The sequence below is a fragment of the Nerophis ophidion genome, linkage group LG03 (assembly GCF_033978795.1).
Source record: "Nerophis ophidion isolate RoL-2023_Sa linkage group LG03, RoL_Noph_v1.0, whole genome shotgun sequence".
NCBI lineage: Eukaryota > Metazoa > Chordata > Actinopteri > Syngnathiformes > Syngnathidae > Nerophis > Nerophis ophidion.
In genome coordinates, this window is record NC_084613.1 from 70,533,664 (window position 1) to 70,552,548 (window position 18,885).

At 37.2% G+C, this 18,885-nt stretch overlaps 1 protein-coding gene across 1 annotated transcript; it reads left to right on the plus strand.

The window, feature by feature from the left end:
* The first annotated feature begins 1,949 nt into the window (after positions 1-1,949).
* LOC133550004 (MAPK/MAK/MRK overlapping kinase-like) lies at positions 1,950-18,719 on the plus strand. The gene is made up of 12 exons (XM_061895977.1): positions 1,950-2,306; positions 6,827-6,941; positions 7,017-7,106; positions 11,430-11,500; positions 11,579-11,657; positions 14,416-14,464; positions 14,607-14,785; positions 17,062-17,163; positions 17,266-17,439; positions 17,939-18,047; positions 18,123-18,314; positions 18,381-18,719. The coding sequence occupies exons 1-12, from the start codon at positions 2,120-2,122 to the stop codon at positions 18,453-18,455; spliced, it is 1,422 nt and encodes a 473-aa protein (XP_061751961.1). The 5' UTR covers positions 1,950-2,119; the 3' UTR covers positions 18,456-18,719.
* The last annotated feature ends 166 nt before the right edge of the window (positions 18,720-18,885 follow it).

Sequence of the window (18,885 nt, forward strand, 5' to 3'; positions counted from 1 at the left end):
TAACAGACAGAAATACCCATTTTTTTATGTACCGTAATTTCTGGACTATAAGCCGCTACTTTTTTCCCTCGTTCTAGTCCCTGCGGTTTATACAACGGTGCGGTTTACCGTAACCAGGGGCGCGCACTACCGAGGATGCGCGAGACCGAGGCAGACATCTGGCGCCAGGTAACGAGAGCAAAACAAAGAGTAGGAGAGCGTCAGCGGCAGTTTGCGCGAAGGAAGTGTTCATGCAAACACCCTCAATATGGAAAACAAACGGAGAAGTGCATATGTTGCTGCTTTTAAGTTAAAGGCAATCGATCTGGCTGTCATAGAAGGAAATAGAACTGCTGCACGTACCTTTGACATCAATGAATCAATGGTAAGACATTGGAGACGGCAGCATGAAGACCGCACTTTTACTGCCGTGTTACAGGCGAGCACTTATCCATCCATCCATCTTCTTCCGCTTATCCGAGGTTGGGTCGCGGGGGCAACAGCCTAAGCAGGGAAACCCAGACTTCCATCTCCCCAGCCACTTCGTCTAGCTCTTCCCGGGGGATCCCGAGGCGTTTCCAGGCCAGCCGGGAGACATAGTCTTCCCAACGTGTCCTGGGTCTTCCCCGTGGCCTCCTACCGGTTGGACGTGCCCTAAACACCTCCCTGGGGAGGCGTTCGGGTGGCATCCTGACCAGATGCCCGAACCACCTCATCTGGCTCCTCTCGATGTGAAGGAGCAGCGGCTTTACTTTTAGTTCCTCCCGGATGGCAGAGCTTCTCACCCTATCTCTAAGGGAGAGCCCCGCCACACGGCGGAGGAAACTCATTTCGGCCGCTTGTACCCGTGATCTTATCCTTTCGGTCATGACCCAAAGCTCATGACCATAGGTGAGGATGGGAACGTAGATCGACCGGTAAATTGAGAGCGTTGCCTTCCGGCTCAGCTCCTTCTTCACCACAACGGATCGGTACAACGTCCGCATTACTGAAGACGCCGCACCGATCCGACTGTCGATCTCACGATCCATTTTTCCCTCACTCGTGAACAAGACTCCGAGGTACTTGAACTTCATATTCGGGTGTATTATTTGTACTCTGCACGAATGCTGTTTGCCATGTCAAAGATGTGAAAGTTGGATTGAATGATTGAAAGATTTATTGTTAATAAATGGGACGCTTTGCGTTCCCAAACAGTCACCTCTGTCCCGACAATCCCCTCCGTGGTAGCTGGAGCCTATATACTACGGTAATTACACATCAAAACGCCTGTGGCTTATAGTCGGGTGTGGCTTATATATGGAGCAATCTGTATTTTCCCCTAAATTTTGCTGGTGCGGCTTATAGTCAGGTGCACCTTATAGTCCGGAAATTACGGTACATAGATATACTTATTAAAGGTAAATTGAGCAAATTGGCTTATTTCTGGCAATTTATTTAAGTGTGTATCAAACTGGTAGCTTTTCGCATTAAACAGTGGCCAAGAAGTAGCTAGTGGTTTCAAAAAGGTTGGTGGACCCTGGTTTACAAACTCGATATATCGCCCGGCCCAGGGGTAGGGAACCTACGGCTCTAGAGCCAGATGTGGCTCTTTTGATGACTGCATCTGGCTCTCGGATAAATCGTAGCTGACGTTGCTTAACACGATAAGGAATGAATAATTCCACCGGTAATCACAATGTTACAAATAACGTTCAAAATATAAAACATTCTCATGCATTTTAATCCATCCATCCGTTTTTCTACCGCACCTGTTCAATAAATAACAATGTTATTAAAAATAATTAGAGACTTAATATACTCTAAAAAAGTTGGTCTTACTTAAAAAATGTACCCATTTAGTTTTATTCAGTGTTAAAAAAATATGATATGGCTCTCAAGGAAATACATTTTAAAATATTTGGCTTTCATGGCTCTCAGCCAAAAAGGTTCCCTATTTGTGACAAGAGCATCATCAGCGAGCATGCGCCATTTGGCTTACAAGCACGGAAGCCGACGTGGAGCAAAAAAACCCAACCAGTCAGTGGAATCATTGATTCTGACGATGATTCACTGGCGCCTGGTCCCGCTTTAACATTATTCAACTAGCTCAGATAGTAACTATTGTTGTTGGACCTCGTCAAATTTCATATGTGCATTCATGATGCACTACTCCAACTGGTTGATTGGTCTTAAAAACAGGGCAAACCTCCGGAATGCTTGGAAAAACGGGGCAAACAGTGACTGGAGCAACATCGGCGATGTGGACGTGCAGAACCGCCACGACCCGAAGCCCAGCAGCGAGAAGACATGCGGGCTCGCCGTCACCGCCCACCTCTGGAAAAAGGGTAAGAAATAACGATTCGGCGTTGAATAACAAAGGGCCTGTGGGTACAAGTGTGACATCTGGCGACTGTTAAGTCATCCGTGCGCTGCATCGCATTTTATTTTTATACGCAAATAAAACATCTGCAAGACTTCCGAGCCGGAGTTGCGAGCTACCTTCGCCGGGTCAAAAGGGGAGGGCGAAGGCGTGCTCCGTTACCAAGGCGACGGTCAAGCTAACAGCTCTCTGGGCTAGCACTCGAGGGGCGACTTCGCTTCGTCCTTTAAAATAGTACAACATTAAAAAAGAAAAAAAAGACATTAAAAACGTGCACCGAATATGAACGTGTCAAAAGAATGCACCTTAAGTATTATTCGACTGCATTTTGTATGCTAGTGTTTTTTTTAAAAATGTTTATTTATAAATTTCAACAAGTACAAACAGTAAGTCAAATAACAATATATAACATTAAAAAACATTATAAAAACAGTACAAAACAGCGCCAGGGGGTTGTAAATTCAAAATATGCTAGTTGTGTTAGCATCTCATAGATCGAATCCAATGACGTCATCAGCACCTATTAAATCCTTTTTACAGTATCATTAGTTCTCATTTTGAACAGGTTGTGCTAATGTTTTATTCTAATGGATTACACTATTGGCAATTAAAAAAAAATAATGAATTGTTTTATGAACTGCTATGTTTTTTTATTTTTTTAACGCCTAACCTAAAACTGTGTGAGGTTGGCTCTGTCACGCCAAATTTCTTACCCCCTACAACCCCCCCCCATTTACTTCTGGGGTCATGATTAATACAGAGGTTTTGTTAACGCTATATTATAAAAATATAACGCTATATTATAAATATACAGACGTTTTGCTAACGCTATATTTAAAAAAAAAATTAAAAATAATTTACAAACACAATCTATGGGATGACGCATTTACTTCCGGGGTCACGTTTCTTCTTATGTCATCCCATAGCTTGTGTTTGTAAATTGTTTTTTAAATTTTTTGACAATACAGCATTAACAAAACGTCTGTATTTTTACAATATAGCGTTATATTTTTATAATATAGCGTTAACAAAACGTCTGTATTAATCATGACCCCGGAAGTAAATGGGGTGGGTGGGGATGTAGGGGGGAAGAAATTTGGCGTGACAGCTCCCTCAATCGGTCAAAATATTGCTAAACGTGTACCAATTATTTGTGCTGGTTTAAGCTGCAACATTTTTGTCTCTTATAGTTTATCTTATTAAAATAGTATTACTTAAAGGCCTACTGAAACCCACTACTACCAACCACGCAGTCTGATAGTTTATATATCAATGATGAAATCTTACAATTGCAACACATTCCAATAGGGCCTTTTTAGTTTACTAAATTGCAATTTTAAATTTCCCTCAAAGTGTCCTGTTGAAAACGTTGCGGTGTGACGCTTGGGTTTGACGTCTCAGGTTGTTGCGGACATTTTTTTCCAGCCCAATCCAAGCTATAAGTAGTCTGCTTTAATCGCATAATTACACAGTATTCTGGACATCTGTGTTGCTGAATCTTTTGCAATTTGTTCAATTAATAATGGAGACGTCAAAGTAGCCACACAAACACAGCTGGTGTTTCCTTCTTTAAAATTCCTGAAGGTGAAGCTTTACTATGGAACAGAGCGGTCAAGTGAACATGGTTCCCGACCACATGTCAACCGGCAGGTTTTGGTGAGAAAATTGTGGTAATAAGTCGGCTCTTACCGTAGTTATGAGCGGAGCTTACGTCCTCCTGCAGCTGCTGCGGACTATTACCTCCTCCCACCGGAGACACTGGTGGTCACCACACCCGTGGCCACACCCCTCCGACTTTTAGGTACTATATAATCTCACTAAAACACTAGTAACACAATAAGCAGATAAGGGATTTTCCAGAATTATCCTAGTAAATGTGTCTAATAACATTTGAATCGCTCCCACTGTCCTCGCCTTTTTTTTTTTCCTAGTCCTTCACTCTCACTATCCTCATCCACAAATCTTTCATCCTCACTCAAATTAATGGGGAAATTGTCGCTTTCTTGGTCCGAATCGCTCTAGCTGCTGGTGGTTATGATTGTAAACAATGTGAGGATGTGAGGAGCTCTACAACCGGTGACGTCACGCGCACATCGTCTGCTACTTCCGGTAAAGGCAAGGCTTTTTTATTAGCAACCAAAACTTGCGAACTTTATCATCGATGTTCTCTACTAAATCCTTTCAGCAAAAATATGGCAATATCGCGAAATGATCAAGTATGACACATAGAATGGACATGCTAACCCCGTTTAAATAAGAAAATCTCATTTCAGTAGGCCTTTATAATCAACACCCGGAGGCCAGACCTGGACCTGAAATATAAAGCAAATCATCTTTCTTATTAAATATATTCCTTCTTTCAATTTTGCCCGAAAAATTGCATGTACTGCATAAAATTGCATGTCTTTTAAACTTGAGAACTTTCCGACCATGCATAAACATTATATTAACACAGGGGTGTCCAAAGTGCAGCCTGGAACAAAATGTTGGATAAAAAAAACACAAAAATGTAGAAAAAAGCAAATATATGTAATGTAATGCAAACAAAAATAAAAAAATGTATACTAATAACTCAGGTATGTACAAAATTCTTCCACAAGGGGTCGCATACCATTAAGTGTGCAGGGCCATTTGGATTGTGTGTTTTTTTTGTCTAAAAAAAATATATTTCTAAAATACATTATTTAAAGACAAAACCTAGCATCAGCTTTTATAATAAGTGACATTATATTATTCTTAGGTATGAGCATAAACATTTCACCTTTTTGTCATTACATTGATTTTTTTTAATTACACATGCAGGTAAAAAAACAAACATTTACTAAAAAAAAAAAAAAAAATCTTTAAGAATAACCCTTGTTTTCACCCATGCCACAAAGCTGAAACTAAGTTTTGCTTTAAACATATGTAATGTCTGTTTTTAGCATGTTTTAAATAAAATAAAAAATATCCAAATGTTTTAGTATTCCTTGTTGGAAAAAGTTGCAACACCCCTTTTTTATTAACATAAATAAATAAAAAAATGTTAGGAAAAAATTGCTTGTCCCCAGACTTGATATCAAAAGCAAGTACTGTATCTATCAATGTGTATCTAAAACAATCAAATCACAATCATAAGGAATTGTGTGATAACATAATGAGGCGATTATACATAATAACTGATATTTATCCACTCTAACTAGCGGTCCTCTTAGAGCAGCCATAACTACAATGTGACCCACACTGAAAACGTTCGAAACCCCTCTGCTAAAATATTAAAAAGGATAAAACTAATAAACAAGTAAAGCTTGAACATAAGTCTGAGAATTGATCTATTGGGACTCCACAAGTTGAGTGGATCGCAGATCGCTACGTAGTCTCAGTGTTGATTAATTGTTCATATTTATAAAATCATGTAACAGCAGGGCAGTCCAGACTATAGAAAAAAGTAAACATCCATCCATTTACAATACTTACACTAAATACTTTATATACAAATATTTTGCTTCCATGTTCCACGTCGACAAGATGGTGTGATGAATCATTTTTGTAGGAAAAAACAAACAAACACTACTTGTATTAGTTTTTCATTCCGACGAATACTATACTGTATACACTTTCTCAATAGCAATCAATGTTTTAAATGTAGAATTGATTAGGATGTTCTCAAAATGTTTTTCATTTTGTGATACTCAGGGACACTACCATTATTAAAATAAAGCAAATGCACAAAATAATTGTACATATAAAACATATACCTAAAGATCAGTTGAAATGTACTGTAATTCAAATAAAAAAATATATTCTAAAATATTAATGTTTAACTCAAGCCTGGAATGTTGTCATTTTAGGGGAACGGCCACTTGGCCTTTAGTGTCGTCAAGCTTTTGAGGGAACAAAGGTCAACTGTCAGGGCTGGAAGGCCATCAAAGAAAACAATGATTTTAAATTGACCGTCATAATTAATGTGGTTTAAAGGTTAAGGATGATAACATTTTTAATATGTAACTTTCGACTAAATAATTGGAGCTGTTTATTCCACAAAATGGTTTATTTCTTAATAAACAACATCTATATAATAATAAATAATCTTAATAAATAACATCTGATTTTTCATGCTGGATGAAAAGCAGTAAATAAATACAATAACACAATTGCTCAAGTAAATACATTGCTCTGGCTTCTTCTGCCTTTATATGTTATATTTCAAATAATATATTATTATACATTTGACTATAGCGTATTTAATTTTGGGCTTTGTTATACATTATAAAAAACATTTCGTACACTACCAACATATATTTTTGTTCAAAAGATGAGAAGAATGGTCTCCCAGGAAATATAGGATGGATGAAAAGATAATAAGTACTCTATAAATCCCGATTTCCTAACCCTGTAGACTGTATTATCCAATGGGGGTTTGTTTACTTGCTATATTCAGTGTCTAATGAGCAGTCCTCATGTTTTCGCCGTGCACAAATGAGATCAGTGTTAATGTTGTTGCAGGCTACAAAATGATCAAGAAGATCGGCGAGGGCAGCTTCTCTGAGGTGGTCAAAACTCAGAGCATGAAGGATGGGAAGTATTACGCATGCAAAACAATGAAACAGACCGTTAACAGGTGAGGACTGATATTATTGCGACATATATGGTTTCATGAAGTAAAAATGGGCCCTGTGTGTGTGTTATGGCGTAGTACGGAGCAGGCTAACAACCTGCGGGAAGTACAGGCCATGAGGAGACTCGGCCCACATGCAAATATCATCCAGCTGCATGACCTCATTTTGTGAGTTCTTTGATCAACATTGTTGTGATGAATCTTTTTCAAGTGTCAGTAGTACAGAAATTACATTTGGGATATCATTTATTAGTGAACTGCTGCTCCCCTCCCACTTTGTGTTGCCAGCTATTTAGAGTGAATGTCAAACAGGGCAAGAATGGGCATAAGCACAACAAGCTTAAAAACGCTTATTTTGTATACGCTAAGCCAGTGGTTCTCAACCTTTTTTCAATGATGTACCCCCTGTGAACATTTTTTTCATTCAAGTACTTCCTAATCAGAGCAAAACATTTTTGGTTGAAAAAAAGAGATCAAGAAGTATATTGCTCATTTGTAGTGGTCTTTCTTGAACTATTTGGGAAAAAAAGATATAAAAATAAGTAAAAACCTGTTGAAAAATAAACAAGTGATTCAATTATAAATAAAGATTTCTACACATAGAAGTAATCATCAACTTAAAGTGCCCTCTTTGGGGATTGTAATAGAGATCCATCTGGATTCATGAACTTAATTCTAAACATTTCTTCACAAAAAAAGAAATCTTTATCATCAATATTTATGGAACATGTCCACAAAAAATCTGGCTGTCAAAATTGAATATTGCATTGTTGCATTTCTTTTCACAGTTTATGAACTTACTTATTCATATTTTGTTTAAGTATTATTCAATAAATATATTTATAAAGGATTTTTGAATTGTTGCTTTTTTTTAGAATATTTAAAAAAAAAATGTCACGTACCCCTTGGCATACTTTCAAGTACCCACATTTGAGAACCACTGCGCTAAGCCACATGTGTCCAAACTTTTTACAATGAGAGCTGCACATTTAAACATCAAAACATCAAAACATGCGGGCGCCATTTTGCTATTTTGCATTCTCAAAACCAATAATAATAACAATAAATAAGGAATTACACTTGTAACAAACATACTTTACATTTGTTAAAATGTCAAAGTGCTACAAAGTATTAAAAAAAATATATAAAATAGAATGTATATAATGCATGGATTTTTTTTAACCTTTCAGGCTACCCTCAAGTTTGCTCCCAGAAGGGTCTGAGTCACAAAAATGTTACAAATAAGGCTTTTTTGTTTCAACGCTTAAATCTCCACATTAACTATGTGTCGATGTAAAGTAAAAAAAAAAAAAGTTGTATGCCTTTTTTTTGTTCAAGAAAATATTTTTTTTTTTAATAGTAAAAACAGAAAATCTTTCCCCCAAAATGCACCAGTAAAAAAAAAACATAACTTTGTCTTGATTTTGAACTTTTTTTTTTTTTTTTTTTTTCACTAAAGAAGGATTCCTTGAATGCGCATTTGAAACTGGTGGGGTTAGCTAACTCCAACAAGGTTAAAAACCACTGATCTAAAGGAAATACTAAAGGAAACCAAAACGCATCAATTGTCGCATCACTTGTTTTATTCAACCCCTTAAGTCAGGGGTCGGGAACCTTTTTGGCTGAGATAGCCAAAAAGCCAAATATTTTAAAATGTATTTCTATAAGAGCCATATAATTTTTTTTTAAACACGGAACACAACTAAACGCGTGCATTTTTAAGTAAGACCAACATTTCTAGAGTATAATAGGTCTCTTATTCTTTGTAATAACATTGTTATTCTGAAGCTAACTGTGGAGGAGGCGTGGCCCGCTGGCCTGCAGCGAACTTGGGTATGCCAGGACTGGCCTCGAAATCAGCGAGAGCTGCGTAGATGGCCCACCTGAGCCTAGTTATCTAATCACCTGTCGCTCTGTTATAAGCAGCAGCCAGGAGGAGAGACAGGGTTGGGGCTGGAGCCAGAGCGCTAGCGAGAATGAAAGAGAAAAATACAATTGCTGGAAAGCAACTGAGAGACTTATTGAAAAATAAAACAATAGTGTAACCCTGAAAAGGGCTCTCATGTTGATGCTTGGGGGTCTGAAGAACCCCCAGGAGCACAAGCCCCACACTAACCAATAATAAATAAATAACTTAACGCAACTTCTTGAACAGGTGCGGTAGTAAACGGACGGATGGACTAAAAATGCATGAGAATGTTTTATGTTTTGAACATTATTTTGAACACTTATTTCAAGTGGAATTATTCATTACTTATCATGTTAAGCAATGTCAGCTAAGATTTATCCGACAGCCAGATGCAGTCATCAAAAGAGCCACAGGTTCCCTACCCCTGCCTTAAGTCCTCTAAGCATCTATAAAATTATAAGATGATGTTGTTTAATAGACAATATGTCTAATATTTTTTTTTCTCTGACCGTCCAAAGTGTTAGTACACACGCGTAGGACACAGGAGTCTTGTCTGTGTTTGCAGCGTGAGCACTGATCCTAAAGCCGTGTGTGGAACTGTCAGTTTGCACTTCCTTCTGACATGTGCTAAATAGTGCTAGCAAAACTGTGATGAGTGTTGATCAATCACATATTGCGCGTACTGAGCAATTATATTTACATCTTCTCTAATCAGCGTGTGGGCGTTTTGATGATCAGCATATATTTTGCGTATTAATGGTTTGCACACCTTATTCTGCTCACTAAACAGACACAATCCACTTAGCACTTGTTTAGTAGATCAGCTCTGTGTGTTCCAATGATGTTTGCACATGTTTTATGGTAAATTGGTTGTACTTGTATAGCGATTTTCTACATGTTTGAGGGACTCAAAGCGCTTTCCACATTCACCCATTCACACACTGATGGCGGGAGCTACCACGCAAAGCGCTAACCAGGACCCATCAGGAGCAAGGGTGAAGTGTCTTGCTCAAGGACACAACGGACGTGACTAGGATGTTTTAGTTTTAGTACACTCAGACCTTACGTACTGGAAATCCCTATTGCTACAATGCCATCTACAGTACAAAGTTGTAATGACAAGATACGTTCACAAACAGTCCCATTATAATATGTTGATTTGTGGTGGCAGAAATGTTTTCATGGCCGTCCTGCCACTAAAACATTCATCAAAGGGAAACACTCCAGTTACACAACATCACATCTTGTCGAACTAATGTTAAAAAAATATATTAGGTAAATTCAGTTAGGAAACAGCGCCCTTTGCTGGATCCTTTTCACCCTGCAGAAAGAGAGCCATCAGATAATTTTGCATGTAAGTTACTATAAAAAAAATATTTGCAATTTAAAAATGTATCTCCCGACTATAAGAATATGCAAGGGGATCAATACAAGCTTTACACTGACTACTCCAAAGTAGTATTATAAACACAATACAATGAATTCATAAAAAAAAATTGATGTTCAAAATATAAATGATAAATGGGTTGTACTTGTATAGCGCTTTTCTACCTTCAAGGTACTCAAAGCGCTTTGACACTACTTCCACATTTACCCATTCACACACACATTCACACACTGATGGAGGGAGCTGCCATGCAAGGCGCTAACAGGCACCCATCAGGAGCAAGGGTGAAGTGTCTTGCTCAGGACACAACGGACGTGACGAGGTTGGTACTAGGTGGGGATTGAACCAGGGACCCTTGGGCTGCGCACGGCCACTCTCCCAATGCGCCACGCCGTTCCTAAATATAAAACTACAAAGATTTATTTAAAATGGACATCAACCACAAATCTATATTTCAAATAAAAATATTAACTTATATTGAAAAAAGCATTAAAAAAAAATCAGTAATTATATTTTTAAATCAATTTGCAAGAAATGTATACATGTAAAAACATGAATATTATGGATCCTTTTAATTCCAGAAATGTAAAATGTAATGTATATCATTCTTTATATTGCGTATACAGTATTTCCTAGAAATGCATATTTTTTAAAAATGTATACAAATAAATTATTTTATAAAGTGTTTAAAATATGAAATTGTAAATACATTTTTAAATAGATGTTTAACATTAAGGTATATTTTAAATAAAAAAAATATTTATACATTTTAAAAAACATTTTTAAAAATAATATTTAGACGTTTCATTTCATATTTTCAGTTAAAATATCTCCTAGAAATGTATAAATTTAAAAACATAAATATGATCCATTGTGTTTTTAAATTTAAAACATAAAATAATCTATTGTACATATTTTTATATTGTAATTCTAAAAAAGTCAATAATTAAAAAAAAGTCAATATACCAAGTTTTTGGGATAATTTTAAAATTTATGTATTCTGATTTTTATTGTGGTCATATTTCTCTTCAATGTGTGTAATTTTAAAAGGGAATATGAATCAAATGTATGATTTTAATTTGTGCAGTATTTTTATATCCAAGTCTCATTCATGTAGTTTTGTACTGTAATAAAATGTGAGGGGGGCGTACTTACTTTTGTTGGACAATTTACTGTATTTTCTGCTATGTTTTAGTGACAAAGAAAACGGCACAGTGTCTTTAATTTGTGAGCTGATGGAAATGAACATATACGAGTTCATCAAAGGTGGGTGTGGCGGCAAATCCCAAAAGTGTCACAATAAAAGTTTTGTTCTATGGAATAATGTTCGTTTGTACCTTGCAGCGAGACAAGCGCCACTGCCAGATAACACAGTGAAACACTACATGTACCAGCTGTGCAAGTCACTGGACCACATGCACAGGTAGCTTTTATATTACTACAGTACAGCAATGTTAGTAATCTGTTCCAAGGTCAAACATCATACAACCTCTCCTAACTGTGCAGGTGATGTTTTGAGACGCATTTTTAACTATCTTACAAGTGGAAAAAAGTTAACCCCTACCAGATTTAGAAAAATACTTCTCACCCTTTGAATACCCCAGATAGGTACATCATACACTTTGTAGAGAAATGTTGTCATCTACTGGTCTTTTGTATGGAGGGTCAAAAGGGATACAATTAAATACATTTTAAATAATTACTTACACTAAAAATGTAAATTAAATTAAAACATGTTAATCAAATAATATTCAATTTAAAGTGAAAATATGTAATCATTTAATTAATTATTTCAATATTTAATTATTTCATACGTTAATTATATATTGATTTCCTTATGTCATGATTTTATTAATTATTTCACAACCTATAGTTCATTTTATCATTAAAATAATTAATAATTGATTTAACTATTCAGATAAAATACATCTATAAAGTGCTGACATAGGTTTATTAAAGTAAACCTGTAAATAAATGTTACAAGTAAATAAACAAATAAATACATTTATTTATTTTTCTAATAAATAAATAAACAAAAGAGGAAAAGGAAAGAAAAAAAAATCATTAAATACGTTATGAAATAACTAATTAAATCATGCAATAATTGGTTATATATATATATTATATATATATATATATATATATATATATATACACACACATATATATATATCTATACATATACACACACACACACACACATATATATATATATATATATATATATATATACACACACACATTTATATATATATATACACACACATTTATATATATATATATTTTATAGAAATGTGTGTATATATATATATATATATATATAAAGCTATATACATATATATATATATACACACACATTTATATATATATATATATTTTATATAAATGTGTGTATATATATATATATATATATATATATATATATATACATACACACACACACATATTTGATGTGAAGTAATTGGAGCCTTTAATAGGTCAGTAATTCAAAACATTTATTTAGATTTTTTATTGATTATTTTTTGAACAATGACGGTTAAATGGAAAAAACGGCCTCCGAGCTGCACCTCTGCGCTAAACCCTATAATATGCCTCTCATCATGAAATATTGTGAAGTAATTAATCACATCATGAAATAATGATTACATTATGAAAAATGTAATATTGTAATACTTCAATATATTTTTACATTAAATACATTAATAAAAGTATGTATCCATCCATCCATCCATTTTCTACCGCTTATTCCCTTTCGGGGTCGCGGGGGGCGCTGGCGCCTATCTAAGCTACAATCGGGCGGAAGGCGGGGTACACCCTGGACAAGTCGCCACCTCATCGCAGGGCCAACACAGATAGACAGACAACATTCACACTCACATTCACACACTAGGGCCAATTTAGTGTTGCCAATCAACCTATCCCCAGGTGCATGTCTTTGGAGGTGGGAGGAAGCCGGAGTACCCGGAGGGAAGGCCCTGCAGTCCTGGGTTCAAATCCAGGCTCGGGATCCTTCTGTGTGGAGTTTGCATGTTCTCCCCGTGAATGCGTAAAAGTATGTAATTAATCCCAATCCCAAACGTTTAACAAAATATCTCAAAATGCATTTTTAAATTGTTTTATTGTTTCTGTCATCTTTGTCCCATTTGAACCTCCATACTTGTGGGGTCACCCCTTCCTGGTGTAAAATGACAACTCTCATAACTACATTCTCTGATGCTCCGGACCTCTCAACATTTGATATATTGTGCCGCATGGAGGAAAATATGTGCATCCGTGGGCCGAACTATTAAAATCATGGCATTAAAACTAAAAAATAAAGAAAACTTCAGATTGTTTTCTTTGTCTTACTTTGTCCAAAAATAGAACAAACAATAAAATATAGAAAAAAAATACAGGCAGAGTTCAAGTTTAGATCCATGAAGGAAATAGGAAAGTGAATGACTGTTTACTACTGAATACATTTTCATATGCATAAAAATTGTTTTCTTTTGCATTATGTTTTAAAAATTAATTAAGTAACGTTTATGATAGCCTTTTTCTAAAACAATATAGAATGTGAGACAGGATAATGCATACATTTATCGTTTGTTTTCAAAACGCTTACAAAAAAGTGGGACCCCAAAACTTTACTGTGGGACCCCATTTTTATGACTTGATGGCGTCCCTGGGACCCCATTTAGAAAATTCCTAGCGCCAACACTGATGGAGTATTGGTGTGTGCAAAACCGCAGCAGGCGGCTGTGGCCTGCGAGCCAGTTTTACTACCAATCAGATATCAGCCGTAGATCATTCATTCGCGGGGCGGTTCTGTCCCGCAGGCCTTGACTTAGACACCCCTGGCCAAACAGCATGAACACATTGACTCCAGTGTTGCCCCCTATTGGTCGAGGTTTATATAAATTATAACTACATTCCACACCATGAATTGATTAACGTAGACCCCGACTTAAACAAGTTGAATAACTTATTCGGGTGTTACCATTTAGTGGTCAATTGTACAGAATATGTACTGAACTGTGCAATCTACTAATAAAAGTTTCAATCAATCAATCAAAACACAGGTGGGCAGGCTCGATTGTTTCAATGGTGGTTAGGTCTCCATCCAATAGATAATTCGTTATATAAAATAATATAGAACATAATTGAATTTAGCAGCTAAATTGCGACTCTCCGTTTTACAGATGCGGGATCTTCCACAGAGACGTGAAGCCAGAGAACATTCTCATCAAAGTAAGATCATTTTGTTTCATGCAGAAAATCTAATGAGATTGAATTAACAAAGATAATGCTCAATGCTTTTGGTAGACACCATAATGAACTACTGGATTTTGATGTAATATTACTTCCAAACATTATTTTTGTTTTTTTGCAGCACAACGTTCTGAAGCTGGGAGACTTTGGCTCATGCAGGAGCGTGCACTCCAAGCCCCCCCACACAGAGTACATCTCCACCCGGTGGTACCGAGCCCCGGAGTGCCTCCTTACTGACGGCTATTACAGCCTGAAGATGGACATCTGGAGCGTGGGCTGTGTTTTCTTTGAGGTCATGAGGTACAAACTCCACAAGGAGGATGCATTTTTGTGGCTTAGGTTGTGCAGATTGTGTGACTATTTTTCCTATAGAAGAGCGAGTCTCAAACTGTGGTACTGGTACGCAGGCTCCATCTAGTGGTACGCCAAAGAATTGATGAAATAAATATTCAAACACAGTGTTACTGTTCAAACTGTGTGTATGTTACAGGGGCCAAAATATTACATATAACTGTTTAGTCTTTATTTGAAGGGAAAATGCACAAAAACAATGAACTCAAAGACAGATATGTTCTGCACCAGATTATAGCTAAATAGCTCATTTCCATCTGCAGTCCCTTGCTACCTAAATTAAAGAGATACGAAAATATGCAATAAAATTATACTATAGCACAGTGGTTCTTAACCTTCTTGGAGGTACCGAACCCCACCAGTTTCATATGCGCACACACACCGAACCCTTCTTTAGTCAAAAATTGTTTATTTTTCAAATTCTAGACAAAGTTATGTTTTTTTTTACTGGTGCACAAAATGAACAATGCATGAACATCACCTTGTTCAAAGAAAACAACCAACACAGTGCATGTACTCACAACAATTTGCACACCTGCAAATCAGATGGAAAATGAGTTAGAGTAGACTTCATTCTATTGTCATTCAAATTTGAACTTTACAGTAAAGATAAAAACGAAATGTTGTTGCATTAGGTCGTTGTAGTGTAAGATAAAAAAGCAATAAGGTGCAGAAATAAATACATAGATTACTGTACATATACATAAATTGCACTTTTGCATATGCATCCAGGTTTATGGATGTATGTTATATTCTATTTATATTCTAGCGAGTTAATCCGTTTTTGGGGGGAATTGAAGGGATTATTATGATGCGTTCAAGAGGGAAGAAGCTGTTACAGAACCTGGAGGTTCTGCTACAGAGGCTGCGGAACCTCTTTCGAGAGTCCAGCAGTGAAAACAGTGCTTGGTGGGGAGGGAGGAGTCTCTACAGATTTTCTGAGCCCTGGTCAGGCAGCGGCTTTTTGCGATCTCCTGGAGGGAGAGGAGTCCTGATGATCTTTCCTGCCGTTTTCACTACTCTCTGCAGAGACTTCCAGTCTGAGGCACTGCAGGCTAACGGTCTAGACAGAGATGCAGTTGGTCAGTAGGCTCTCTATAGTGCCTCTGTAGAGTGTGGTGAGAGTGGGGAAGGGAGCTGTGCTCTTTTCATCCGACGCAAAGGTAAATTGATTGGGGGTATTACGCAGATAGGGAGAAGTTTTTCTTTACATGATAAATTGGGTGTGTCCTGACCTCAGCGGCGTAGGCTCTGGCTCTGCGGAACCCCTGATGCCAACTCATCGAACCCCTAGGGTTAAGAACCCAGGTTAAGAACCACTGCTATAGCATGTCATCAAATTAAGAAAACTAATAAAATGCCCTTTCATTGATACTTACTTATACATTGCAACCACACCTCATTTACATCCTCACACATAGACTATACATGCTCTTGTTCTCATCTGTCATTTGTAAAAAAAAATTAAAAAAACACACACACCTCACATTTACATCAAAATATTCTCACCCATCCATCCTTTTTTTTACCGCTTATTCCCTTTTGGGGTCTCAGTTACAATCGGGCGGAAGGCAGGGTACACCCTGGACAAGTCGCCACCTCATCGCAGAAAATATTCTCATGCATAAGTATAATACACATTAAGTTGACATGTCAAACATAGTGCCCACCTCAGTGACCGTGTGAGCAGCTTTGATTGCTCCAAAGCCACTTTTTAACTTTAATTGTGAATGAAGAGTCTTCTGTTAGACTTTTCAAGTTTGTGGTGAGGTCGTTCCATTCCTTTATATCGATTTATATGAAAAGGCTGATTGTGCAAAATAGGTTTTACATCTGGGTATACTACACTGCCCCCTGGTGGAGGCTTGTGTGTTTCTAGTTGTCACAGCAGATGTAAACTGGACAAAGTGCTTAAGTGACGCTGGTGCAGTGTTATATAAGATTCGATAAGCCATTTGTATTGATGCTAATCTTTGAATGTTAGCAAAATTTAACAGTCTATATTTTAAAATAAAACCTGCCTTGTTTTTAATGAATATTAAGGCCTACTAAGCAACTGTATTTTAATGTTAAGTCATTATGGTGATATTTGGAGAGCCAAGTGTTTTCTTGGTGAAAAAAGTTTGAGAAGCACTGCTGTAGATAACTGGTGAATCATATGTGCATGACATTGCATGGCTGCCTACGAGATGTTTAAGATACACACCTGTATTTTCATTTTTCAGCTTGAGTCCCCTCTTCCCCGGCACCAACGAGTTGGATCAAATCGCCAAAATCCACGACGTGTTAGGCACGCCCGATCAAAGCGTCCTGCGGAAATTCAAGCAGTAGGTTATCGAGTTGAAATATGTCCCTTTAGTCATCATACACTGACAGACTTACCTTTTGTGTTGTCTAATGCTGCTAGTGTGATGTTTGATGACTGACAGATCCAGAGCCATGCATTTCAACTTCCCCGCCAAGAAAGGCTCCGGAATCTCACGCCTCATCCCCAACTGTCCGTCACCGGCTCTGTCTCTGCTCTACCAGATGTTGGCCTACGATGCTGACGAGCGCATCACGACGGAAACTGCCCTGAAACACACCTACTTTCGGGAAACACGGTACGTACCGAAGTGTAGACAGTGCCAGTCAGACACAATTTCTAATGTTTGGTAAATGGTGTGGAAATGTTTTTTGATGGATACGTTAAATTAGGAATTATGTATTAACCAAATATTTGATTCCTGAAAAGGTAGCATTACTTACTATACTATATATATTATCTCATCTTTTTTGTAAGGGGCGCTGGAAGCCGGCAGACCCGTCAGCGATCCTGTTCTGTCTCCCTGTAATGTTTGTTTGATCTTGAATGGGATTGTGCTGAAAATTGTAATTTTCCTGAAGGAACTCTCCTGACGGAATAAATAAAGTACTATCTATCTAATTTGTTTACGATTTACACAACGTGCCAACTTCACTGGTTTGGGGTTTTATATACTGTATTAGAGAGACATCATAAAGTGTTTGACTTGAAAGAGCTGACTGATAAATTACCATTATTTCCCAATGAAGGTGTCCAAATTCTGCAAGCTTATATTTTTGTAAATGCTTCCTTTTTAGGTTAGCTGAGAAAAAAACTAGTGGAATCACCTCCGACCTCCTGTGGCGACCCACTCGACTTGGTAAACAAATGAGAGGCAGACACATGAGGCCCACCCCCTTAATTAGCGTAAGAACCCCTTAAAGATGTTCATGATTTTAATGTTATTTTTTATGAATTTAAATGACTTTTTCCTCTCTTTAGACAAAGCACTTAGCAGAGCCCCTCTGCAAACGAAATGTTTCCCATTACACTACCGAGCTGCCCGAACTAAAATTGTCCTTCTCGGGGCCTCCGCGCTCCTTCCCGGCGTCAACCTCGCCCGCCTTCGCCCTGACCCACCAGGGCACCCTGCCAGCCATCTCCTCTAAGAAATGCCAGACACGTTTGGTCAAGGTAAAGTCAAAGCATGCTTTCACCGATTTGGCCTTAAGTTGTGAGGTCTCTTTTTCCTCTGCACAGGCCGAGTCACAAAAGGCGTCTTTAAAGAACTTCTACATGCCGCCTCTGGGTAGGAAACACGGAGGGGGCTGCTGAGAGCCGAACAGACGTCATTGTATGATTGAAAACTTCCTCTCAAAGCAGGATAAACCTGAAAATTCCTCCTTCGTGAGGCAATAAGGCTGTGATTTAGATATTACACACAATACAATGAACATAATGTTATTTATACTATGGGCTTTTAAAAAAAATATCCAACAGGTTTATGTCAGTTTTTATTTAATCGCCACAATGTAGCTACTAATAAATCTGCACTTTGTTGTGTTGTAAAAATGTAAGATTTAATTAAAAAAACAAGAAAGGGTATTTGTTTGCCTGGTTTTATTCCAAGTCTTTCTTTAAAAAAAAAAAAAAAAAAAAGCATTAAATATATGTGGTCAGCATTATTACTTTTTTATATTAAGAACTAATGGCTACAGCTGCTGAAAAAAAAAAAAGAGCACAATGAAAATGGCAAGAGCTGGTG